At 38.0% G+C, this 27,618-nt stretch overlaps 1 protein-coding gene across 1 annotated transcript; it reads right to left on the bottom strand.

Moving 5' to 3' along the window:
- Window positions 1-2,491: 2,491 nt before the first annotated feature.
- On the bottom strand, window positions 2,492-26,003 carry LOC117295951 (3-hydroxy-3-methylglutaryl-coenzyme A reductase-like). The gene is made up of 20 exons (XM_033778760.1): window positions 25,910-26,003; window positions 15,750-15,924; window positions 14,870-14,981; window positions 12,757-12,844; window positions 12,404-12,488; window positions 10,803-10,908; window positions 10,039-10,145; window positions 9,572-9,694; window positions 9,097-9,245; window positions 8,351-8,517; window positions 7,565-7,803; window positions 7,105-7,296; window positions 6,608-6,766; window positions 5,796-5,881; window positions 5,340-5,517; window positions 4,434-4,604; window positions 4,164-4,304; window positions 3,593-3,751; window positions 3,314-3,468; window positions 2,492-3,004 (listed from the first exon to the last, which is right to left on the bottom strand). Exons 2-20 carry the CDS (start codon window positions 15,909-15,911, stop codon window positions 2,863-2,865), a joined length of 2,721 nt encoding a protein of 906 aa, XP_033634651.1. The 5' UTR covers window positions 15,912-15,924; window positions 25,910-26,003; the 3' UTR covers window positions 2,492-2,862.
- Between the last annotated feature and the right edge of the window lie 1,615 nt (window positions 26,004-27,618).

The raw sequence follows: 27,618 nt of genomic DNA, 5'->3' as shown, positions 1-27,618 counted from the left end.
GGAAAAAGGCTCTGATATCAAAACTCATATCACATTCGCAAGAAGTACGAACAGGGCTTTAATTGGTCTTCACAATGTAACAACACAAAATATATATTTTAAACGGTAACGTAAAATACAAGGCTTGTCCAATGAAAACGTAAAACACAAATCTATCGCTCTCTTTTTGTTAAACAACTAGCCATGCAGTTACATCTCACACACAAGCATGCACACCTAAGGTTTCTGTTTCCTTTCTTTACATGACTCGGAAGAACGGGGTATTTTCTGTATCAGCACGATCACTACAAGTGAATTTTAACAACCTCAGGCTGTGCCTGAATTCTGCAGTAAGCAGCGTCATGACATTGGACCCGCTTGCCAATTTCATAAAGCTATTTAGTAGAAAGTATTGCTTTCCTAGCAGAAATTGATTGGGACACCAGTCACAATGCAAACCTCATTTAATTTTGGCTGGTAACCTGGGTGTAACCTGTTTCTGCTAAGCGAGTCTTTCCTGTGCTTAGCACGTTTATGTGCTTACAGACTTTATGAAATTGGGCTCCGATGCTTTGTCCTTTTCAGGACATAGTCTTGATTAATGATGCTCATTTTGATAACATAGGCACCAATAACGCAGCACAAATTGCTGGTGAAGAGATCTGTATCAAACTAACATCAGATTCTTAAACTTGTCCAATCCCTACCGAGCAAGTGGATATTGCGCCCTCTATTGGTGGCTAATACAAAAACTAGCGCCACAAATCAAGACTAGTCGGGACAAGGCAGTTCTTCCTAAGAAACGCACCTCTACGAGGAAAGTTACAATATATGCAGAAACATTTCATGGGGCATTAAGGCAATCACAAGAGCGCACAGAGGCCATAATTCGACGCCACAATTCAAATAAACACTACCTTTTTCACAATGTACAAAACATAAACAAACAAAATACTTTTTATGTTATTAAACATATTATACTAATGCCTATGCAATGCGAGTGTGTTTAAAGTAAACAAGCAATCAATAATATAACTGTTTCTTATATCAAGCTTCAAGTAAAGGTGACAAATAAATTTTCAAACAAGAAAATATTTTTAGTTTCAGCTCAATGGAATACGCGTCTTTGGTCAATTTTCTAAACCGTGGGTCGTTTCACTCTGGCAAACCACAACAACACTACCAAACTTATGGCTGTGATCAAATCAAAGCATGTTGGGTAAAAAAAAGGCATTTGCCGAGATGGCGTATGGTCAAACGAAGATGATAGCAAATTTAATTAAAATGGACAAAACAGTGACAAAGTTCATGAAATTTAGACTAATCTGACCAAAACCTTACTTCAAACAAATCCGCTTGTTTGTTGTTAGGTTTTTAAAATGTGTTATGTTAAATTGTACTTGTTTACGTTAAATGTTGATCCTGGTTGAACAGGTTTAGTTTATTAAAAGACTAGACAATAAAACATTGCCCAGCACCCCAAAAATCTTTGATACTGCAAAATGATTGGTTTTGATAGCTTTTGTAGATCAAGTTTTTGGCCATGACATGAGTCCCTACTCGCTATGAATGAATATGTTTGTAATATGATTTACCTGTAGAAGTTTCAGCTTCATAAGTGAAGAATCACAGAGCAACGTTTTCAGGAGTGTCGCTTAAATACATTATGTTTACTAATTTCTCAAAAACTACAGCACCTCAACAAGTAATATTTGAAGGGAAGCTTTCTACCATCATTATCTTCAAACAGTGTAAGTTTACATAAATATGTGGCTTTGTGCTGGGGTTGTCAAAAAGTAGCCAAATCCTTTGATACATTTAATCGTTACAGACCGACGTGCAATTATTTGCCCAAGTGAAACGCACCCCTAGCCTGGGTACATTGAATATTCAAATAAGTATGTTAGATATTTCCATACATTAAACTCAATTTATGACAATGGGCATTCGGAAAAATACTGCTGGGTATATAGACTGTGCAAGTCTTACAATATACTTCAAGGACCAAACCATTGAGTTTAGTACACAGATTAAGTTTACTACCCAAGTTCAGGCGTGACTCGCAAATAGGATTTCATTCCTTTTAAACACTGGTACAATCCTCGTCCCAAGTTAGAATTTCTTTTTCAATGTTAATTTTTACAGGATTTTAATTGTATTTGTGATCCGCTCTGTGAAAATGAGTCAGATGTAGGCAATTTCAAGAAAAGAGTTATATGCATGGCTGGAAAGAACACATCAGCAGCAGTAATTTGGTATGTGTCTAAGCTTTGGGGTGTGTCGCGTTGCTGAGTTACTCCCGTTTGAAATTAGCCACTACACCGTTTTTTTGTGAAAAACAAAAACTAGATATAACTATGATTATAAAATTGTTGTATTCATAGCTTTATTGCCAAAAAGTAAATGTTCTAAAGGTTTTTTTTTTCTTCTCTTTTTCTACATTTTCCACATTAAACTTAATATTGCATTGGGCGACATCTGACTCATTTTCACAGAGTGGGTCACATTTATGTAAAAAATGCTTCGAGCATCGTTATTTTTCTAAGAATGTTGTATAAATAGAATTTAAAAAGAAGATTTGACAAACGAGCTTTCCTTGACTTGTTATCAATACACACAAGACTTGCACAGCCTATTACACAAAGTTCCAAGCTAAGCTCGAAACTTACCGGGAACCAGTTACAGATGTTCGAATCACATGCCATTTCGGCTGATAACCAATGTCTCATTTCATAAAGCTGGTTATGGTTAGCAATCACAAATTGTAAAACAAACAAATCCACTTCAGGAAATCTGATCCTATACGACCAACAAAAAGACAGATTTGTTGCTCGGATGCACACATGAAAGCTATCAGATCTGATGATCTTTAGGATTACGATGTCATGATGCGTTGCTGGTGCATGTTCCCTGTCGTTCAAACAAACGTTGGGTCTTGGAGCTCATTTTGGACGACATGTCAAGAGATTTACTGCGCTTGTGTTCGTGGATTGTTGGGAGGCTGTTTGTCACACACTGAGACGACCTGCAATGAAATCATACCAACATATAAATATAAGAATTTCTTTCATATTTGATGAAATTTTTGTGAAAATTCCAACACTTCAGGCTGTCACATTCCTAAGAACAAGAACCACAACATGCTTTGATTTGACAAATTGAAGTATTCCAGACAGACATGGCATTCAGAAAATTTGTACTGGAGTTCAGTTTCTAGACTGTTAATTACCAACTATTACTAATTAACACTTAACATTAACACTAAAGAGAGGGCGCTATACAGAAAAGAGACTTTGGAGGTTACTACAGTTTCGGCCCCTTGATTGTTTCTTACCTGTTGTGCTTAAGATGGCTTTTCACCAAATGTCCAGCAGCAAGAGCCGACATGAGAGAGAGCTCACCAGCCAGGACGGATGAGCTGATGATACGAGCTAACGTACGAGCATTGCGGCCTGGTTCCTCTGGACACGCACCACGGACACCGAGCATCTAACGGCAAAAAAAATGAATCGTGACGGTTTAAAACGATAAAATAGAATTAACTCGCATAAACTGCTTACAAACCAAAGTACCATAAATTAATAGCTGGTTTATTCGTTAGTGTTGCACTCACCTCTAAGCAGGCAGCTTGTGGTGGTAGTATCGTCCCGCCTCCAACGGTACCAACCTCGATCGAGGGCATAGTCACACTGATGTAAAGATCCTCACCCAGGGGGCCTGAAGGTTCCATCAACGTCATGCAGTTGGAACTGGAAATATTTTGCGCCACATCCTACACAAATTTCACAATATTAGGAAAATTAGCATCACAGTGCAAAATGATATTACGCTAAACACTGTGATTTTCATACAAAATAATTTCAAGGGTGGATTAATTTAAATTTTTGGATTCCAATGCACATTGCTTTCAAATGTAATAGAAACAAACCATTGATCTCTATTTTATTGTTTCATACGTTTGCATTGCGTACAGAATGGCGTGACGACTCTGCGATATTTTTAAAAACGTCTTTGTAAACGTGTCTACATAGTAGACACATCTGGGCTGGCTTGTCTTATTCAGACAATATAAAGAAATCAATGAATGAAAATCATTCAGTTTCATGGCTCCCTATAAACACTAGATTTGCACATTCTGTTAAAGCTTTACTACAAAGATAGAATCCCTCTGTAAATGAACATACCTGTCCAGTGGCTATGTAGATTGCAGTGACAATGTTAGATGCGTGAGCGTTGAAGCCCCCTATGCTACCAGCCATAGCAGAACCAACAAGATTCTTACTGATATTCAACTCAACCAGGGCTGGGACGGATGTCTTTAAAACCTGAGGGTTCAACAGAAGATATTTATTAGCATTAATATTTTTCAGGATTATTACAAAGGAACTGTACTTACACTCTTAGCAATATTTTCTATGTCCTAATCCCACAAGAATCAAGAGAATCTTGCCTACCTTTTCAATGACGTGGGCAGGGATTGTGCACTCACTGACAACCGACTTGCCCCGTCCGCTGATCCAGTTCACTGCCGCAGGCTTCTTGTCTGTGCAGAAGTTTCCGCTCAGACTCAAGATCTCAAAGTTGGGGAAGTTGTCGTGAATCTTCTGCAAAGCCTTCTCTGTACCCTAAGAAAACAAATATCAGAACAAACGCTGATTATAATTGAACGCACATGAGAACACGGAGCCTGGACGCTGAGCTGGAGCCTAAGCCAAGGTTTGACAAAGGCCCAATGTAACCAAGCAAAGGCTGCAAGAGCAAATAGTCTGGTTCTTTTTTTTGTACCATGTAAATTTGCAATCATTATTGCTATTTGATACAGGGAACATGACCGTGACAGAGGCAGCAGGGTAAAGGTATATCAGGCCGTGTCCGAATTGATGGCTACGGCTGCGGCTATGACAGTTGCCAGGATTGTTGCTAAGGGTGTCTTATACTTCAATGCATGATGTCGCGGCGATCCGGCTGAGCCGTAGCCGCCAATTTGGATCCGGCCTAAGGCTGTGTCCGAATTTGTGGCTACGGCTACAACTTCACTAGATTTCTGCGTCATCATGCATTGAAGTATAGGATTCCCTTAGGAACACCCTTAGCAACAGCCTTAGCCATAGCCGCCCAATCGGATATGGCCTAAGGCTCACTGGTTAACAACTCAACCTTTTTAACAGATTTTTGTGCCTTCTGTTTTTTCCCTATCTATGAAGCAGGAATAAACCAAAGAGTTGGATACAGGGAACATAATAAAGATGGTGGCAGCATGATAACGGGATGTAGGTCTCACTGATTAACAACACAACTTTTCTACTAGACTTTTCTTCTTCTCCTAATCATGTAGCAGGAAAAAACCAAAAGACACTCACCTTGGACAGCATGTTCATGCCCATAGCATCTCCAGTCTTAGCCTGGAATCTCAGAAACATGTGTCTGCCGGCCAGGCTACTCTGGATTCCTGTCAGACGAGCGAAGCGACTCGTAGAATCAAAGGCCTCCTTCACGGCGGCAAAGTTGTCTTTATCCTCAAGCCACAGTTTGACCTCACTGGGTGGAAACAAAGAAAGATGGAAAGAGGTTAAGTTTATGCACAAAGCGAGGGTAAAGTTTTAGTGCAGCGCCAGAAACTTCAGCTGGACCACAATTTCATAGAGATGCTTAAGCAGAAAACATTACCTAATAGTTTCCTGCTTACTCTTCAGCACATTAGTCTTAACTTTTTGTGATATCCAACCCGGTCCTAATTATAATGTTTAGTACTTTAAGGAATCTGTAGAAGTTGCTTATCTTATCAAATTGCGGGATTGAGGAATTGTTTGGCTTACCTAGCTTCTTTGGCAGACGGCATTCTTGCTACTGGTCCTCTTGTCATACCATCAGCAACTACTGTACTAGTCACTCCACCAGCAGCCTGGTTCAAACAAAGATACAACATACATTACAACATCAAATTCAATTTCTGGTTTAGGTCATCGGAGTGTGGGTACACTTGCTTTAATATAATTGCATCTCTACACCCAGGGGTAAAAACTGGTACCTGTGAGGGGTAAGAGGTTGAAAAAGCCTTCTGAGCGCCACATTATTATTTTTTTAAGTGACATGCTGTAAACTGGCCAACCATCATCAATAAGATTGTCAACATTGCTTACATGCTATATGCAATATCCAAAATGCAAAATGACAACCTTGAAGACACCATATCATTTATCAATACCACTTTTATGGTCCAGTAACCCTTCCTTTCATTCTAAACATCCTTTGTCCTCGCCACTTCACTCCTATTGGTTCATAGCCACCAATATTGTTTCTGAAATAGGAACTCTGATTGGCTGTTATTTTCCCGCTTCTTTCTGGATCCTTTCCTTAATCCCTTTCCCCCTCTCTTTTTCTATAAATGGATATGTATTTGTTTGTACTTGTTTTATGCCTCTGAAGAAGGTCCGGATTGGATCGAAAGCTAAGGCCATCTACCCTATTCATTATTTATCAATGTGTAAGGTATACAACAATGTCACTGAACAATCAGTACAAGAATAATTTTTAACGTTTTTAAGGAAAATGCCACGTTCATGACATCCCAAGGAAGCCAATAATACAAAAAAATGTACTAAATGACCTTTAACCCCTGACCCCTTACCATTATAGCTCTGCATCCTCTGTTGGTACTAGCCACCAGACATCCTTCTGTTGTTCCCATGGGAACCATGTACTCTTCTCCGTTCATCAGGAGGGGTCCAGCCACACCCACAGGCAAAGGCATGTATCCGATAACGTTCTCACAACAGGCTCCCATGACCTGAAGAAAAAGGTGGGGAAATAAAACATATTAAGGAAATGCTAACCTTCGGTAATGTAACAAAAACAAAAAAAATTGCTTTGGGGTTGAAACAAAGAAAATTTACAAGAGCGGAATTTGAACCAACAACCTAATTTCTAACAATGTTTCATAGTATCAACAGCTCTCCAGTGCTCTTTTCTAAGAAAGTTTTGTATGGTCATTCATTTGTTGAGTAATTACTTAAGTGATACCCTCCCTTTAAAAAGGGAAAAAAACTGGTGTCCCCTCACCGTTAATTGCTTCAAATAATTCTCAATCATTTCATTCAAAATGAACAGCTAAATTAATGAACTTACGTATGAATACTGGTAGTTTGTGTACGGTAGATCGCTTAAGGCCCACGCCTTAGGAAGCATGGGACTGTAGATTTGTCTTCGGATGGCCACGCCCCTCTCCGGGTCTTGGAGGATGTCCTCTAGCTTGTAAGATGGAATGTGTTTACTGGCAACAAGGATCCTTACCTCTTCGTCTGTCAGATCGGTCATTTCCTAAAGGAATATTGAAGGAGAACTGTTTAAAAATCTTTTTGGAAGAGTCGGCCGAAACTAAGATCAACATTTTAGAAAGGTATGTTGGAAAGCTGGCATTTCTCCCTTTTGGAACAGACAGCTTTTAAAAACAGTGTCAACAGCACTATCATCAGCTCTCAATTTACTCATACTACCATGTTGGTTTTTATGCTAACAACTATTTTGAGTTTTTAGCAATAGAGTCCAGTATCTTAAACAATCAAGATGATGTCTTAAGTAACCTCACCCCTGAATTCAGTATGGTCACACACTCCGGCAGCGATCTTGGTGCTCTGGGCATAACTGGTGAGCTGCAGCGAGACCCCTCCTCACGAGGACTCTCATTGTCGTCTGCAATGCTCTCCGAGTCTGAGTCTTTCTCACCGACAGTGAAGAGGGCTTTGGTAGCGAATCGTACGGGGTCTGTCTGCACACTAATGGTGGCACACTTCTTCATTGGGGGGACTTCCTCAACTCTTGGCTCTTCTGTAAGAAAAAAAACAGGGGTAAAAGTCATTGCTCATTGCTGACAAGAAATACTAAAAGCAGAGTCTAAATTTGAGGAGGTATGGTAAAATGGTGGGCATTTCTGGCATTTGGTAACCTCTATTTGTAAGATTTTACAAAGCCTTAGGAACAGTGTACCCAGCTCTAGAGACGAAGATCAAAGAGAATGATTTGTGTATGCAGAAAATATTACAACTAATTTTCTTTAACAGGCGAACTTTAAAAGTCTGAATTGTCTAAGGGTTTTTTTATGACTCTGTGGATCAACAGAAATACAAAACTACAGGTTTGGACACAATGTGGAATACTTGCTTATCCTGTTGGTAAATGTTTTACTTCTTTCAAGAAAACTTTAAGGCTCAAAGGAGATTTTGAGAGAATCATGAAATCATGAAAAAAACCTGAGCAAGAAATCACACTCCTGAGAAATATTTATCACAGAAGTGCTTTGGGCAAACTGGGGAAAAAAGGGGGGATCACAAGCTTCAAACGAACATTGCTATCAAATCTTGAATAAATCACACACCTTCTTTGGTTTTTGGCTCTTTTGTTACAATAGCTGCTTTGGTTTCTTTCTCGGTTGTTTCTACTTCAGTCATTTCACTTTCTACTCTGTCAATAAAGATGTACTTGATGGCAAGAATTGCTGCCAGCACCAATACTCCTATCTGGTCCAATCCAAGGCTTCCGAACCTAGGAGAACGAAACAATTCAATGAATACCGGAATATTAACAATTTTGAAAAAAAAAATTATTAAAGAGTTTCAACTATTTTGAAATAATCTGTATTGCTGGTTGGTCTATAAGTCGATTGTCATCATTTGACCAAAAATCATGTTAAGGGAAAAATCTGTTTGTTGGGACGGTAAAAACCTACAAACGAATTCACAAAAACTGCTGCATAAGTCCACTTGCACAACATTTATTGTGTAATATTTAAGCACCACTAACACAAGAAATCTTGCTTAAGTGGACTTCATGCAGTTGTGTAAATAACTTGGTGATTAGCTTTACCAAGGAATGTAATAGGCTGCTGAAAAAAAAACACCTGAACTGTGAGCGCAAAGCGCCAAAGCTTGCGAGTAAAATGCACAAAGACTTTTATACAATAATCTGTGATTTTAAAAGCAATACTCAGCAACCTTGGGTGTTCTGTATAGTTTTATTTTCATTTTTTAATATGTATGTATATTTTTCAATCACTGTCGTAATTTGCGAGAATGAGGCCAAAACAACCCAAAAATTTAGGGGGAAAACATAAAAATTTCTTACCTTGTCAGGTTGAACTGCCAGAGCGGCATCTCAGGTTCAATCTTCCTTGAGAATTGAGACATTGTAGAGAGATGACTGATCCCAGTCTTAGTGGATTCCTCTGCCTTCATCAGATGGCTGTGCACATGAACCAACAACAACCCCACGGACTGGAACAGAAATCACATCAAAGAGTGATCAAGTCCACTTTTAAGGCATCTTTACCTTTCATCATAAGATTTGTTTTCCACCAGGGCTCTATTGGCAGCAGTCGCAACAATGTTAACTAAATATAATTTTGGCTGGTAATAACTGTGTCCGCTAAACAAGATTTCTCTTTGCTTAGCAAGTTTTTGTGCTTTCAGTCTTTGTGTAATTAGAACAAGGATTCAGAAAGCTTTGAGTATACAAAGTTTATCCCACTGGATAACCAAAAAACCAAAACCATCTATCAAATTAATATTATTTATCCCTAATGCATATAAACACCACTCACCATGATGACCTTTACCCTCTGCACCACCGGGTTAGGTTTCTTGTCTTCCTCTTCCTGTAGCACCTCAGTGAACTGACCCAACTGCCAGACTGGACGACCGACAGGGTTGTTGTTATTGGAAAGCTGCATGGAGGAAACACACATTTGTAATGTCTTCAGAAAATATAGACGACCTTCTGTTGATTCCTTCTTAAAATTGCTGTTAACGGATGTTTCAGAGTATGTTTAATCAAAGTAATGTTTGATTTTTCACATCATTATTTGGATACCTTGAAAACTAGCGATACAGCATTTCTTCTGCCTGACAAGTGAAGAAATTGACTGGATTTTTAAAATTATTTTTTAAAGCTTTCTCCTGATGTACCTACTCACAAACACCACTGATAAATTTCCACGCAATCAGACTTTGAGTAAAAGTGAATGTAAAATTATGACATTTCGTACAACAGAATAACAAATTTGTTTACCTCAAGGACAAGTGAAAGGCATGCTGGGAAGAAGGTCATAAAGACGACAAAATTAGCGATCACAGAGAGACACCCAAAGCAGCACATCTCCTCCAATTTGGGGATTCCTAAAAGAAAAGGAAAATCGCATTAATTACCTTCATCAGGTTTTAAATATGAACGTTTTATCACAGGGCTATATCCAGTGAGTAAGTGAAGTCTTAAAACACAGCTCAAGATAGTAGCACATGGTGACATTTTACTGTTTTTTGTACCTATGTCATTGCATTGTTTGTTTGTATGTAAATTGTAAAGCCCTCCGATCTTTGTGGGGCGCCATACAAATGCTTACATTAATACTATTACTATTATTGTTATTAATCAAACTCAAGCTCTTATGGCTGAATCAATGGTGCATGGGTTCACCTTCCTTGCGTAACATTTAAGTCCTTAGGAAAGAATTAAAGGCACTGGACACTATTGGCAATTACTCAAAATATATATTAGCATAAAAACTTATTTGGTAACGAATAACAGAAAGCTGTTGATAGTATAAAAGATTGTGAGAAACGACTCCCTCTGAAGAAATGTAGTTTTTGAGAAAGAGGTCCTTTCTCACTGAAATACTTGAATCGGAGGAAGACCTCATGCCTGAAACTTTTTCTCAGGCATCTGAAAGCACACAAATTTGTGCGACAAGGGTGTGTTTTCGACGATTACCAAAGGTGTCCAGTGCCTTTAAAGAGACTTGTTGGCTTTGATTAGGATAAGTTTATAAAGCTCACCTGATAGTGTCCCCACACCAATGACTAGACTCATAACCAAGGCATCCAGGGAGATATTAGGACCAAGTACTGCCATACCCTGAGCTATGTTCTCTGGAACCTCTCGCTGTGAAAAAAACATAATCAGAGACAACATTAACTAACAAGAAAATGAAGCCAATGATGTCACAAGGGACAGCACAGTCCTTGTACTTCACGGAAGAAGCAAAGGCAATTGTCCCCCTGCCCCCGATTATTGCCTTGGCGCCCTTGAAATGCTCCAGTAGGAATTTACAATTTCCTCATAGGGTGCCCTATTAGGAGAAAATGACTTGGCGCCCTTGCCCTTTCAAAAACGATTGATACAGGCCTGAAAGCATATGGTCCAGTTAACCACACTTCAACCAAGGCCTAAGTTCAACAACAAAAAGTAGGCACAACAAAATTCAAAATTGCTGTTTGTATATATTTTCATATTAATTTGTATTGCTCTTGCTTAGAGTGTATCTTTACAAGCCGCTGAGATCTTGATGGAATGGAGGTATAAAAGTATGTTATATGTAATGTCATGTATTTAAGGTTTATCACTGGTATCCTGCTAATCCTAGCAAATTGTTCCTCTCTCCACTTGACTGCTTCTTGTTCACCAGCATACCTGTTTGTGTTGCATTGTCATTTAGCCTTTGAGATATGGTCTGCCACATGAAATGCCATGCCTGAAACTTTTTTGGGGCAGAAAATAGACGAGCAATATGTTCTGCTTTAGCAGCTCTTTGAAACTGACCCCAGGAATTTGTCTTTATAATTTGTTATATAATAAAACTGAATATATGCTGGCACTGCTGGTATCCTGCAAAATACACCCACGTAAAAGCATCCTTGGCTGTTCAGCAGAAAATACTTTTGAGGGTACCAGTCACAACAATGCAAATATAATGTATTTTTTGGCTGGTGTTTCTGCTAAGCAATAATTTGTCTGTACTTAGCAAGTTTTTGTTCTTACACATGCGTTCATGAATCTAGGCCCTGCTTGAGGCAAGGGTTTCTTGGACTGAATTTAAGTGGTGCATCTCTCAGCTATTTTTCTTCATAGTTAAATTGTTCATTTTGTTGTTGTTACTTTTTGATACATTGTGGTGCTTTTAAACTTGTGCAAGCAATGTAACTTCTTCTTTTTGGAAATTAATAATAATAACCATATTTATAACGCGCCTTTTGCTAAAGGATGCAAAGCGCCCGGTATTATTACTGCAAGGAGTGGGGCGAGTTTTGAGATATAAGATCTAATCCTTAAGCACCATGTAATGGTTTACAAGGTGCTGTGGTGCAATATGCTGCCAATCCAGCCAGGAACACCGGGACGAACCCCTTCTCTTGTCGATAAGTGCACTGGGTTCTTTTACATGCGTTACACAACACATGGGACCAACGGCTTTACGTCCCATCCAAAGGACGAAGCAATGGTTATGTGTCTTGCTTAAGGACACAAGTGTCACGGCTTAGGATTCGAACCCACACTCTGCTGATCAGAAACACCAGAGTTTGAATTCGGTGCTCTTAACCGCTCGTCCACGACACTCCCCTATTAATAAAGTTCCTTATGTCTTATTCATCACACTCACCTGTGAATCACTGCTCAATGCAAACTTCGTCAAGGCACTGGCTTTAGTCAGGTCAATCAGAAGAAAGAAAAATGGTAGCGCTTCACTGAGGAGACAAAGAGAAAAACCAGTGTTAATGTTCCATCCTGAAGCTCTTCATACAATCTGGCTCGGAACACGCAGGAAAACTCCCTATTTATCAGCTTATAAATGATCAGTTAAACAGTTTTAGGTAAAAAAAAAAGGGACTTCACTATTTTATTGTTATCAAGTGCCATGTTTCCCCCCTGAATTAGTGATTTAGTCTGGCCCCATTTTGTTGGAACAAGATGTCATATGCTATTGCACATACATGTACAGGGTACTTGACTTACTTGAGTCCAGTTAGTTCTACACCAAACAGATGAATGACGGCACTGCTGAATACAAAGCTGGAGAAGATGGTGAAGAGTCCAGCAATCCCTGCAAGACGCAAATAACCAAAAAAATAAATAAAAATTTAAACTCAAATCTCACACTTATTTCCATACTTCATGAACCTTTTCAAAATAGTATAGCCAACACACTAATTATTATTAAGAAGATAAACAATGTATCCTGAGCCCAATATTCCATACAATTTTGCTGCTAAGCATGTCTAAGCAAGACACCAATTATAATTGGTAAGTAAGTGTTTCAGCCAGTAACCTTATTCTGGTAAGCATAACTTTGTTGTGCTTAGCAACCTTTTCGTTCTTAATAAGCAACTCTATGAAATTCCACATCGACCTGAGATTAGAATCACAGTACTCTTTTCATAATAGCAAACCGTACCAATGGTGTCACTCTCGCTCAAAAGACCCCCCCCCCCCCCCCCCGAAAAAATAAAAATAAATAAATAAATAAAATTTAAAAAAACAAGGGATTAAGATTCACTATTGAACACAGTGCAGTGGGCTAAAGTTGCCTATTGTTAAGGAAAAAGGGTTCTAACAAAACAGGCTGAATTCTCTCGATTTACTATTTTTACTTACAATTTAAAAAAAGGATGGGCTGAGTTCTCTTGATTAACTATTTTTACTTAAAACTAAAAAACAGGGGTGGGCTGAGTTCTCTTGATCTACTATTTTTACTTTAAATAAATAAACAGGGTGGGCTGAATTCTCGTGATTCAAATTATTTTGCTGAACCACCCTCAGTCCATCCATGAACCAAATTAAATCTATTTTAACGCATTCTTGAAAACAAAGAGTCACTTTAAAAAAAGATAAAATCAACAAAATCAGATGCTTCAAGTCTTATCTTGCAAAATATAAGTAGTTGATATCATTTTGACCTGATATGCAAATATAGAACATTTCAAACGCTATATTCTACTTTGTTCCATTTATATAACCTTCGCTATTTTAAAAAGATTGTTGAACATTTTCGCAAGGTATGCATTTTTTATCAATGTTATCGATAGAGCTATTCTTATTCAGTGTTGCTTATCAGCGAAGCTCAAAAGTCAAGTCCAACAAACAAAAGGAGTCTGTAATAATTGAACGAGCCATCTAAAGCAAATAGCGTCAATGCAGACGTTTTAAAAGATATGATACTTTCAGGCCTGTATGCTTCTTTTTTGAAAGGGCAAGGGCACCAAGGCATTTTCTCCTTGGTTAAGGGCACCAAAATAATTTGGTCTCAAAATTCATCACTGCAATTACCTATCTTTCTGAAAGTTTGTATTATACTCAGCGCCTTGAGTACCTTGTTTGGTAGATACGTGCGCTATATAAGACTTTGATATTATTATTATTATTATTATTATTATTATTATTATTATTATTATTATTATTATTATTATTATTATCCTTATAAGGAAATTGTGAATTTCTACAAGAACATTTCAAGGGCACCAAGGCAATGACCAGGGGGCATCATTGCCTCTGTAAAGTATGGGTCTCATACTGTTTAATATCAACCTGTCTGTAGTAAGAAAAAATTACAAACCAAAAATAGTCTTTACGAAAATAGCAACAAGTCAGGTGTTTTAAGAAATGATATCTAAAAACAAATACAATTTCTAAAATAGAAACATTTACTGATAATTTGTGAACAGATAAAAGTAAATATCAAAATATTAATAGCTTATCAGGCCTGAAAAGTAGGAACAAATTTACAAACAAAAAGGGACTGTTATAGTCGTATGAGCAACCCGCAAATAGAAACAAGGCGGGTGTTCTTAAGAAATGATACTTAAAAGAAAATAAACATCTCTAAAGTATAAATTTTGGGTAAAACCAAAATTCATATTTTTTATCCCTGATGTAAATTTCCATCGATTAAATCTCTAAAATAGAACATTTTTCGGATAACTTGTGAACAGATAAACAAAATATTCCTAGCTATCCTACACTTTTGAAGGGGGCACCAAGGGCAAGACCAACAGAGACCATGGTCTTCATGGCCTCCCTGAATTCCAGGCCAGGACTACTTAAAATTTACAACCAAAACGCAATAACTTACCAAGGATATATTTTGATCCGACCATCCTAAGCTTGTGGAATTGCATGTAAATATAGAAGACAGCCATTGCATTGGCTAACGTTACAACCAGCACATCTGATGACAGCATATCCTGAATAGTAATGGTTCAAAACAATAGAAAATTTAGTGTTAGTTAAATTACAAAAAGACAAGGCGATTGTGATCGATGTCACCATTTTAGCAATTGATGACATTTTTACCGCGTTTGCATCTTGCAATCTCAGGGAGATTTTGCACAACAATCAGGGAGATTTTTAGAGTAACATTCAACATAATAGGGACAAAGGTTTTCATATTCCGGGAGGTTGGTCAAATTTGTTCCTTGGAACATGGAAAGATTGGTTTATATAACTAAGAGTTGGCAGCTCTGCATTTTACCATTCAACTTAAAATATAAATGGCTTTTGTATCTAGTTGGAATAACATTTTGAGTGACATCAATTCATTCCAAGGATGTATGTATTGTACAAAAAGTGGTTCATTCATCGTCGTTTTCTTTTTTTCTTTGAATGATTAACTTTGATTTTTACATAGTTTGATACTTGACGACATCATCGTGACATCATGTAAACTCTGACCCCTTTTGAAGTTTTCAACCCTTCAGTTTCAATCTTGAGTTAATGTCTATTGGAAACATTTGAAGGAGCATCAAGGCCACAAACCAGGGCAATAGAGGGCATAGCCTGTTCCCCCCCCCAAAAAATAAAAATAAAAAAAATAAAAAATGGTTTAAGAAACTCTTTACACTTAATCCTCCAGATGGGACAGGACAAATTACAGGAATCCAAGCATGAAGCAGTTAGGTTTATGGCTTTTTGAAAACACACTACACACTGCATTAATAATGATCCATGTATACCTGTGTCTCTGTGCAGTGATAATTCCATCCGCACACCTTCGGTAGACTGGTGAAGTAGTCCATTGACAGCAAACAGATAGTAAAAGTCAGGGTACCGACAATCACCTCCCAGGGGTGGGCGGAGCAAAAGTGCCCGTAGGCACGGAAAACATGACCCAGCATCTTCTTAACACTCCTGGAAAAGTCAATTTTATGTTCAGTTCAGTTTAATTGATTTTGATGCTTCAACTTTCATGGTTTGTAAACCATGATTTTCATGCTTCAATTTTCAAGGTTAATAAACCATGTTTTAAAGATGCCTTAATCTTCATGGTTTATACATGAACCATGATATGTAAATGTTTATTGCATGTTCTTGGTTTGTAAACCATGAACTTCAAATGTAAACCATAAAAAGGATTTGGCTACACTTTTTATGGTTTACATCTATTGCAACAAACCATGGTGAAAACTGTCCACACATATTAAAATTGCTAAACAACTAATTGCAGAGATGCAACCAGGTGTTGAAAAAAAAATCTGAAAAATTTTGTGGTGACGTTTTGGACACTTAATGCAGTAAACCACCCCAACCTCGCAGCCAGAAATAGGGACAAACCTTGACTGATTTGTTGCGGTCGCCGGAGGTGAACATACAGAATCTGTATATTTTACTAGTTTTGGGGTCAAACAAACTTTGGGTCGCACAAAAAAAAATTCACCAGCCCAATTGTAACATTAATGCAAAACAAACTCAAAACGAATAAAAAAAAAATTAAACAAGTTTTTTTTTTTTTTTGGACGATCTTACCCGCTAATGTCTGCCCTTAAAAAAACTTTTTTTCGTCAACAGCCATTTTCATGGGTTTATGATTTGAAGATCGGTTGTGTAAAAAACTTATTTTGCGATAAAAATGTTCGGTCAGCAACGCACACTTGGAAATAGCGCGGAGGTAGAAATACATGTACAGATATAGGCTGATTAAAATCAGAAAAGTTGCATCTCTATAATTGACAAACGACGTCCCATACATCTCTGCCCAGTTCCATCAAACCGAGTAAGCAGAAAATGCTACTTAGCAAAAAATGAGCAGGATACCAGTCACAATTGGCGTAACATGCTCGCTACCCATGGTGGTGAGGCTGCAACCAACCATGTCATCAGCAAATCTCCATACATGCTGCAAGAAACAATCTATAGACTCCCACACAGACAAAATCATCCCCTGCCCATTATGCAACCTTCTCTCTTTGAAAACTTATTCGTGTGCTTAACTATATTCTTTGCATTCTGGCTTCGGCATCTCTCCTGCGCCAGGAGTGTCTTTTAGACAGACATGGCGCATTATAAATTGCCACTATTATTATTATTATTATTAATATATCTACAGTGTACTTACAAGTACTACTTTGGAATGAATCAAAACAACTGTTACTTTTATGACAACTTGCTGGTTGATTAAAACAACGGTTAAGGTAAATACCGGAATAGGTGACGACCAGTAAATCTGGTCGAGTCGTAACATTTTTATGGTTTCCGGGTTAGGGTGAAGTGAGTGCTACATTATTAGCCTGTCAAAAAAAGGTACCAGCAAGACTCAGGGACAGAGGAACCTTTCTATATTCTGCGGTTTGACAGTCGATGATTCATGGACTTTTCTGCCCGGATGGGGGCGTCAAAGTCCTTCACGATGACTCGGGCCAGGAAGGCCCCATCTAGCGATTTCTGTTACAGCGCCCTCTCTACAAGACTGCAGGGCTTGTAACAGAAGGCTGGTTCATACTTCTTGCCAATACAAGTGCACCGCGAATTTGATATGAATTTGACGTCACAATTCTGTTTTAGCTGCGATATTCGCAAGAGAGCTTTGCACAACTCAACCCACTGCGAATTTCGTTGCGAATTTGTCAACATTTGTATTGTCACAACTTTGTTTTAGCTGCGATATTCGCAAGAAAGCTTTGCACAACTCAACCCACTGCGAATTTCGTTGCGAATTTGTCAACATTTGTATTGCATTCGCATGAAGAATGAACCGGGCTTAACTCAACATTTTGTGTCTTTTTCTGATTTCAGATTTTTGACCATGGTATTGGTATCATTAAACTCCATATTATTTGATGTTTTATTAGTCATGCCTTTTGAAAATTTGGTCCGTCTTCTAAAATTACAAATTGGTCCGTCTTCTAAAATATCAAATTAATTTTTTTATTTGCCAACATTCCACCTGAACATTGTGTAATGCCCAGATAAGCTACATTGTGTTTGAGAAGACTAAAGATTACAATTTATCAGTTCGATCAAACTTTTTAATACAATGTTATCAATATTCTCAAATCTACACGTACCATAGAGGTGAATGATAATCTCGACATTACGATGTATCAAGAAAAAGCAATTGATCTGATTTATAACATGATATCACGAACTATTACACTCATTGTTTGCCCAGCAACATAGTTTCAAAAGCATTGTTTGATTGAGTAACATGTTGTGTCATAAATACTTGCGCATACAATGTTTATCCAACACATCAGCACAGGGCAGAAAATATTCATACTGTTTTTAATGATAAGACTTAATTCTTTTCTCTTTTCTCTGAAAAGATTTAGAGGTGGAGAATAAATAATCGGTTTACATTTCTCTGTAACTGCAGGGCAACTGATCGTAAGATGGTGGGAAACAAGCCATCAAACAAGATAGGAATAGACACATGGCACTTGACTTATAAAACTGTGTCTGAATGCTATAAAACTTCCATGCGAAAGTTGCAAAAGAGTGCAAAAGTTTTAAAACTCAAAATTTGAAACCACCCGAGTGAGGGTTCAGAAACTGATCGAGTTAAACCACATCGGTTTTAAAAGATGAAACGCTGTCTGAACAGAATAAAAATTCACACATCCAGTTTTAAATACCGCAGTTGACCCACAGCTTACGTTATTAATGTAGTTGTAATCAAAATTACGCATGCTTTGTGCAATGAACGGAAGTCGCGACCCGTTAAAACCGCAGATGAATCGTTTCATACTATTTAAAACGCTGTCTGAACGCAAGGAGTTTTTTCACCAACCCCCCCCCCCACGGCGACAGGAGTGTTAACTGCATCGGTTTTAAACAGTAAATGTTTAAAAGGCTGTCTGAACATACCCATGAACACTAAGTTTTAAAACAAACACATGCCCAAGTTCAATCTTGATTTTAAAATCTGATAAAATAAAACCATTTATATTTTTAACGTCTTGTGAGTTCAATTAAACCATTTAACAATTTAAACAATCTCAAACAGTTCCAACAATAACACAGTTAATTAGCTTAATTTTATGAGTATTTTAAAATTGCCTTTCATAATTTCTATTGAGTTTTTATTGAAAGAATATTTTCTCAAATTGAATTTTGACAGCTGATGCCATTTCAAAATTACACAGACTTCCATAGACAATTCACGAAATGTATGTCAAATTGTTTGTAAATGGCTAATTACAAATCATGATCGGATGTGATAATAAGTTAGGATCCCGACAATAATTTATTTTAATTTCAATTCTACTGTCTTTGGCAGATTTTTTTTTTAAATGACGGCAAATTAACTTCCTTGAATCTATAATAACAGCATTCAAAATTTAAATCTACAAGCAGTTCAAATCTGTCATTAATTGGACAGGCTTAAATCTTTGATCAATTGTATTTTAAAGGAACACGTTGCCTTGGATCGGACAAGTTGGTTTGTTATGAAATGCATATGGTTGGAAAGATGTTTTTAAAGTAGAATATCATGATCCACACAAATTTGCCTCGAAATTGCGTGGGGTTCCTCTTACTTTGCGAACTAACACGGTCGGCCATTTATGGGAGTCAAAGTTTGACTCCTATAAATGGCTGACCGTGTTAGTCGACGAGGTAAAAGGGAACCGTGCAATTTCCAGGCATGTTTGTGTGGATCGTTGTATCCTACTTTTACAACATCTTTCTACCCATATGCATTTTATAATAAACGATTACAAACGCTTTTCAAAGACCAACTCGACCAATCCAAGGCACTGTGTTCCTTTAAGAGAAAAAAATTGCACACAAATAGACAAACACTCACCTTACTTGACTAGTGTTACTAATCATAATGCTTTGTTCCCTACAGTTACTATGAATATCAAGTGCCCACTGAAACATCGTGGAAGGCGAGTCAGTAAACCCAAAGCTGAGAAAAATTCCACTTTCCACACTTTAGTTAAGAGTGAAAGGGTCTTTAAATAACAGAGATTTATATCGTACAAAATGCACTCCAGTCAGTCGGAATCAAAATGAAATCATCATATTCACACAAAAATTTGGAATAGTCTACTCCACATGGGAGGCTAGGGGGTTGAAGCTATTTCAGGCTTTCAAGTCAGATTGAGACTTTAGATACCATCTTTTTTAGTATAACTGCTGAGATTTAAAACACACCTGCGCCGGAAATGGAACAGGCCACGGGTGACAAAAAATACATCAGACTCGTCTATGATTGGTCGAAAGTTGTCCATCAGCTGATTGGGCATAGGGACTGACCATGCACTGGGTGCATGCACAGAAATCTTGCTGGTATGAGAGTGGGGTGATGTACGTAGTTGGCTGAGCATTTGGCTCCTACATGTACACGACCTAGTTTGCCTAGCATTTAATTTGTTACAGCATCATAGTACACACTACCTGCCAAAAGCATATTAACATTACTGCTGGTGAAGGTGACCAATGAAACCAAAAACAAATTCTCCGCTAAGCAGTTAGCACAAGTTATCAGCGTGAATTTCCACACTTAAGTTATGCAACTCTTTCTTCCGTTTTGGAATACAATGAATGTGACTGATTGTTGAAAATGATAAAACCATTCATTCAATTAACTAAGTAATCAAATATTCAAACTTTAAAGCAACTAGGGCCGAATGGCATGTTTGCCACGGTCTTCTGTGCCTACTTAAGCCCTACATCTCACCTAATCTGAAAAAATATGCAGCCTGGCTGTATGCTTCGTTTTTGAAAGGGCAAGGGCACCAAGGCATTTTCTCTTTGGCAAAGGGCAACCTATGAGGAAATTGTAAATTTCTACTGGAGCATTTCAAGGGCACCAAGGCAATGGCAAGGGGCAACGGAGGCAATCGCCTCCGCTGCCTCGGTGAAGTATCAGGCCTGAATATGGGACAACATAATGTAAGTGCTGGACCAGTAAGCTTGTCATTTCAATAGTCTACCAGCTTTTTCTCTGGTCCATATTTTACACTTAGAAAAGGATTGTTTTTTAACACTAAACTAGCCAGCTGTAGACCACTTTTGCAAACAATTTGAGCAAACAATTTTGACTAGTTTTTTCTGAGTGCGTTTTAACTGGCATTCGTCCACCAGTTTAGGGTAAACGCTAAGATAAGAGTATAGTATCAAGGCACTTTATAGTCTGGAACTGGTGTCATGGTCCCAGCTATCTGTCCTGGTTCAGCTATCCGGAACACCAAAGAGGGTTAAATAACATCATGTCATGTCTACGAACAGGGGAAGTAGTTCAGTTTCAGTACCCTGCTGAGTCGATACAGTGAGGAGAAAATGATCTGTCGACTCCTAAACTTTTATCCTGTGCTTAATTTGAGGCCCTTTGAGTTGTTTTCTTTTTCAACACCCTTGGTTTTTTTTTAACAACGCCTCACTGCATTTTAAATTTAAACTGATAATAAAACTGTCAATTCCATTGAATATTGAAGTATTACCCATGCAAAAAAAATAAGATCTTTCTCCTTTTAAGTGCCTGTTCCCCACAAAAAAACCTGAAATGTGTTCTTCTCAATTTGATTCCGACTTGTAACAAACTTTCCGGTTTAATAAAAGTTTTGCTCAAGCTACACAAGCCTTGCAGTCTTGTTATTTTTGTCCCCCATATTCGAGACCTGGATCGTGACAACGGCATTATGGAAAAGTGCATGACAGTAAGTGTCATTTTGTTACTGTGCTGAAAACAATCTAAGCAAAAGTCATTCACAAGAGACGTTTAATAAATGTATCGAGCGTCATTACTGTAGGGCCACTGATTTTCCGTTTCAGAAAAGTGCAAATTCCGTTTGGCAAAAACATGAATTCCGTTTCAGGCACAAAAAATTCCGTTTCATGTTTTTTTTAATTAGATAAAAGGTTGTTTAATACCCAGGGACATACTTATAAAAATCAATTTGAGATAAGTTGCACTGTTGACTTCGTAAAATGTTCATTTGAACTGACAAATTTCAAAAAAATACTTTTTTTTATAATTGTGGATTATTTTGTATACTGCTGTTCTAAAAAGGTTGCACTGTGACTGCAGTATCAATGCACATGATGTGATAGACTTGATTCCAAGTCTAAAACTCAGTTGATTCTCTGCATCAGCCACATTGTAGTCTAATGACAGGAGTGTATCCACAAGAGGGCGCTGTTTCAGCATGATCAAAGACTTGGGAACAAGTCTATGGACGTGACCATTCTCCATCCACAAACAAAATGTCAGCCATTTTGTTTTCGCTTTGGCGACAGAATGTTGACAGTTTACGGTTTTATTTTAGACCTTTCCGAGATGAAAAAACATTGTATGTGTTCTTATAGATCATAGGTAAGCTAGTTTGTGTATTGTTGGTAAAAGAGAGGGAGAAAATGCAATTTGGGTGAACAAAAAATGTTTAAAACGTGCCGCGAATAATGCCCTTCGCTTAACCATGTTAACAACGTGTGTACATCATGTGTGTAAACATTGAGGATGGTGTGAAGTAGAACAGAATGATCCACGGTTACGATCTCGTACTTTTTAATGGTCTGATTTCTGATGCCTTTTTAGTTTAACAAAAAGAATCTTAATAAAGAATGCAATTTCAATAGTTTTGGCGTCAAGCAAAAAAAAAAAAAAATCAAATTTTCTGAAATCCCGTTTTCCGTTTCAAAGGGCGGATTCCGCGAATTCCGTCCGTTTTCCGCGATCGCGGAAAATCAGTGGCCCTATTACTGGTTTACAATTCTGGGACTGAAAAAGCTGCAATTTACTGTCAGTTGAAAGGATTGCAAGCTTTGTACAGGCAGATTTTTCCGTTGTATGGTCGCGGTGGGTTATTTTGTGGCTGTTTATTAATTCAATACAGTTTGAAGGCAATACGGGATCACTAACACTCCCTACAAAGAAAATTAGAAAAGGACATTCATTTTGTGACTCAAGATCGCGTGCTTCTGATCAGCAGAGTGTGGATTTGAGTCTTCACACAATTGTGTCCTTGAGCAAGACGACACAAACCATGATGAGACATTAAGCTGTACATTATGTGTTGGTCCTGCGTATTGTGAAAAAAATAATGCACTGGGGGAAAACCCAGCAGTCGGTTTAGGACTGAAAATCTAATCCACGTGCAATCCTGCAAGGCTCTGAGCCCAATTTCATAGCGCTGCTTAACGGTGCTTACTGTAGCAGAAAAATTTGCTTAAGCCTTAGCGTATTTCACAGGCTGGCAGAAAAATTGGGCGGCAACATTGCGTGTTTACCGTGGATTTGCATTGTGACTTCATTTATTTTCATGTGGTAAGCACCGGAAGGTTAGCATGCATTTTCGTGTGCTTACGGTTAGCGGTGCTATGAAATAAAAATTGCACAGTAAGCACAAAATCCGCCGCTAAGCAGCTCTATGAAATTGGGCCCAGGTCTGAGGTGGGATTTGAACCAGGGTACAGGGGTGAAAGGCAGAAAAAGAAACCACTAAGCCAATCTGATTACATCATGTTATTTCCACCTTTTGGTAAACCTTGGAGTTGCAATGAGCTTATTGGATTTTAATCTAAAGAAACCACAGGCTTACAAATGCTTTTTCTTGGGACCTCAAAATCTAATTCCAAGGTCTCGAAATCAAATTCGTGGAAAAACACTTCTTTCTCAAAAACTACGTTACTTCAGAGGGAGCCGTTTCTCACAATGTTTTATACTATCAACAGCTCTCCATTACTCATTACCAAGTAAGATTTTTATGCTAACGATTATCTAGAGTAACTACCAATAGTGTCCACTGTCCACTGCCTTTAGAATATAATCCAAGTTGTAGGCCTATGACATGTATGATGATCTAATTTAAATTAACTCTATAGTGTTTCATAAACAGCAATACCGCTCTAAACTTTGCTCACCAGCAGTACCACCCCAATGGACTAATGTTAAAAAAGTTATGAGGCTAGTAAAATGATGTGAGAACTTACCTTAAAAACATAGAAGTTCAAGTGTACAACTGCAAGACAATATCATTTACAACTGTCTCCAAGACTGAACAGAAAATTGCATTCCAATATATATGACTGCTTGTTGCGACAAAACAATAAAATCTACATTTATTGTCTAAAAAAAGATTCCCTGGCACCATATATGGAAAAAAGAACCCTAGCCCCGCTTGGACTCCTCTGTTTGATCCAAAGTCTGTGCAGTGCAATGTAGGTATACTGACACCCAGGGGGAATAACACAACCCTTGCCTTAACAAGGGAGGAAGGCCCTAATCACCGACTCCTTTTGTTTGTACAGTACATAGTGTATACACTACATAGTGTACAAACGAAAGGAGTCCGTTATTAGGGCTTACACAACCCCAACTTACAGGACTTACACATTATTCATTTCACAATGTTGCAGTGCTACAGCGCGTGCGCGACATGCCATGATGAGTGAACGGCCGGCGGGCAATGTAAACGGACAATGCGCACGCACTGCCTTGTATTGTAACACCCCTTTCACAGAATGGTTTAGTCCAACAACAAAATAAAGCGTTTGCAAAGTGATGCGGCAAGTTCAAAATATAAACTTGGGAATTCGCTCCGGGATCCGGTAAGTTTTTGTCTTTTTTCTTCAAAAATGTTTTCTCAACGGTGTTTTGAGTATTCATTAGAATTTGTGGCATGATTTTTGAAAGTGGTAAAAATGGGGCAAATCTGGTGACTAGCTGTCAAAATTAGTCGTGTTGGACAGCATTGTCATTTGCCGATCAAAAGAATCTCGTAACCCTCCGGCTTGGCGGCCGTTGTCGTAACGTTATCGCAACTAAGTAGGCCTATGCTTTTTTGTTTTTTTTAATTGTATCCTCCAATCAAAATGACAAAGATCTATTTCAATTGGACGTTATAATAAATGTTATCCATTCGTGCAATGAGTGCGAATATTTTCATTCGTTGAAAGATGGAATGTTCCAATCAACTCAGCTCTGCCTCCATTGAATAGAACCATGGAGGTAGAATTAGATTCTACCTCCATGATAGAACATTCCATCTTTCAACTCATGAACATATTCACACCATGTTCACACCAACAATGCACGCAGTCACATTGTCATAAACATTCATAATGTATAATAATATTTTTTTTTAATTATTTATTGAGGCTAGCTGGAGTTTCTTCAAAAACTTGATGGAAAAGTTTCCGTATGGGGCCACCACTTTTTCATTCGAAATAAAATAAAATAGTATCTAAATTACCTGATTGATATATCCCTTTGGAAAAGTTTCCGTATGGCGCCACCACTTTTTCATTCGAAATAAAATAAAATAGTATCTAAATTACCTGATTGATATATCCCTTTGGAAAAGTTTCCGTATGGCGCCACCACTTTTTCATTTGATATTAAATAATTTATAGTATCTAATTAACCTCAATGAGATATCCCTTTTTGTAAAAATGAGTGAAAAGGTGGTGGCGCCATACGGAAAGTTATCCATCCCTTTTTGTAAAAATGAGTGAAAAAGTGGTGGCGCCATACGGAAAGTTATCCAACTTGATTAAGTGTCTCCCAAACTAAAGCTTGCTCCTTACACAATTCAACTTCAAGAGCCCCCTGACCTCACCCACCAGTCGCCTGACACTCTCAGCTCTGGGGTGGATGGGGGTAAACCAATCACCCGCCCAGTCTGTCGCGATCGAACCATACACAACAATACCAATACGGCCTACTACACCACGTACTTATCACGAACTCACGCCGTGCACTTGCACTCAAAGACGGGTGTGTTCTTGTGTACACACTGCACGTCTCGCACGTAGTACAGTAGTGCAGTGTCCCAGTTTGCGTTATTTCTATGGCTCATTCCTCAAAGTAAAATATCATTTTTGGTGGGTTCAGTTATGTTTATTATTTACAAATGTACTACCAATAAAGCATGGAAAATAAGGCATTACTCACTTATCTCCTCTGAGGTTAATCGGCGTTCTTAGAGCAAATTTCTTCTCATTTATATCGAATCGTACGAGCTATTTCGGTCGCCATGACTTATTCTGTTAATGGTGCGATGATGTCATCATCATCGGACGATTCGATTTTTGCACGTTGGGTGTTTACGCCCTCATGCGGTTCGCTATCTTTACGTTATATAGCTAAAGGCCCTTTTCGAAACCACGGCTTCGGCTCAGACTTATATAAAAAATATAGCTCTGCTAGGCAAACAAATTTGCTTAGCATGAATTTTCTTCCTTAATTTGCTTGTTCATTCAACTGATGTTTGCTTAAATTTGCTAAGCATGATTTTTCTTCCTTGATATTGCTTGTAAATTCAGCTGTTGTTTGCTAAATTAATTTGCTTAGCAATAGTATGAATTTTCTTCCTTGATAAGTGCTTGTTACGGATGGTATTCAACTGTTGTTTGCTTATCCTGAAAATCACGTGGAAATTTGGTTGGAAATCCTGTTTTTATAAAGGGAGACATTTCATGCTAAGCAAATTTGTTGTGCTTAGCAGCTCTTGGTGCTAGCAGCTCAATGAAATTGGGCCCTGGTGTTTTTGTGAAAACACTGCAACGTCAGATCCCGATCTATTTATCGGGAAGAGTGATTTGATTACCAGCCCGTACAATCTCCAGGGCACAACAAACCTGCTAATTAATAGGAAGCATTGTGTTAATGTGTTCTCAAAGATCCAACTATGGGGAAATTCCACGAATCGCTAAATCCATTCGACAACAAAATAATCCCTATGAGTGGCATTCCGGCACCCAAAGAGGAACTCCCTGGATGGAGATGTTCTACTTTGAAAATTAACCATGCCTGACAAACAATATATGCCCACACAGAGGTCTATTTACCGCTGAAGGATACCGCATGCAGGTTCGAAAAATGCAAAAGACAACCGGTGCGTGTCAAAGAAGAAAGCCGAGTACGCTCGACCCGATGATGATGATTTTTTTGCTCTCTGCAATTAATTCTACCGTTATAGACCATTAGAATCTTCACAATTTTTTTAAATCGATTTCTGCGGTGCAATACATCACCAATCTTCTAAAATAACTTTGAAATCCTCTTTCAATAGTTCATACCATGGAGAATTTTCTTCCTCCATGTTCACACGAAGATACATTATCATTCAATAAAGACTGTGTCTCGATACTATACAGGCCTTCAGTACCGTTGAAGTGAAGACATCTTTTCAGTGTGTGGGTATTGTAACAAAATTGATGTAGTTTGTATCTCTTTTAATTCTGGCAGTAAATTGGATGCGCTCAACTTAAAAAAAAAAAGTATAAACTATTTAAAACTCCGGTGAAAATGATCTATAAAGGCCGCTATAATTTGGGGTAGTATGGACCACTCCATGAATGGACAGACTGACAATGAACCATTATTAGGTTCTTTTTGCATATCTGCTACATTTTTGGGAAGTACGATTTGAATAAACTATAGTCTTCTTGAGCAATAACTTCACTGATTGGCTGGAGTTTTGTGTGTTTCTAATGCTGAAACACGTATTTATCTCTCATGTTTGAAAATGCAATACTTGAGATCCATCATCGACCAAAATAAACTCAGTATTTTCCTATTGACATGACACAAAGTACGCCATTCAACTTTAAAAAAGTCACCTGTTGGTGTTTTGTAAAAAACATGAAGTTGTTGTTTCT

Source organism: Asterias rubens, chromosome 10 (genome assembly GCF_902459465.1).
Source record: "Asterias rubens chromosome 10, eAstRub1.3, whole genome shotgun sequence".
Taxonomy (NCBI): Eukaryota; Metazoa; Echinodermata; class Asteroidea; order Forcipulatida; family Asteriidae; genus Asterias; species Asterias rubens.
The sequence above is the reverse complement of the archived record's forward strand: the minus strand, read 5'-3'. Positions and strand labels throughout refer to the sequence as shown.

What these genes read in the sequence shown, in the direction of transcription:
- LOC117295951 (XM_033778760.1), bottom strand. Translation starts at nt 15,911, where the DNA reads ATGCTGGGTCATGTTTTCCGTGCCTACGGGCACTTTTGCTCCGCCCAC. An exon ending in CGGATCAAAATATATCCTTG is followed by an intron (nt 12,845 to 14,869) that starts GTAAGTTATTGC and finishes TGCGTCTTGCAG; the next exon opens with GGATTGCTGGACTCTTCACC. An exon ending in AGAGCCAAAAACCAAAGAAG is followed by an intron (nt 7,804 to 8,350) that starts GTGTGTGATTTA and finishes TTTTTCTTACAG; the next exon opens with AAGAGCCAAGAGTTGAGGAA.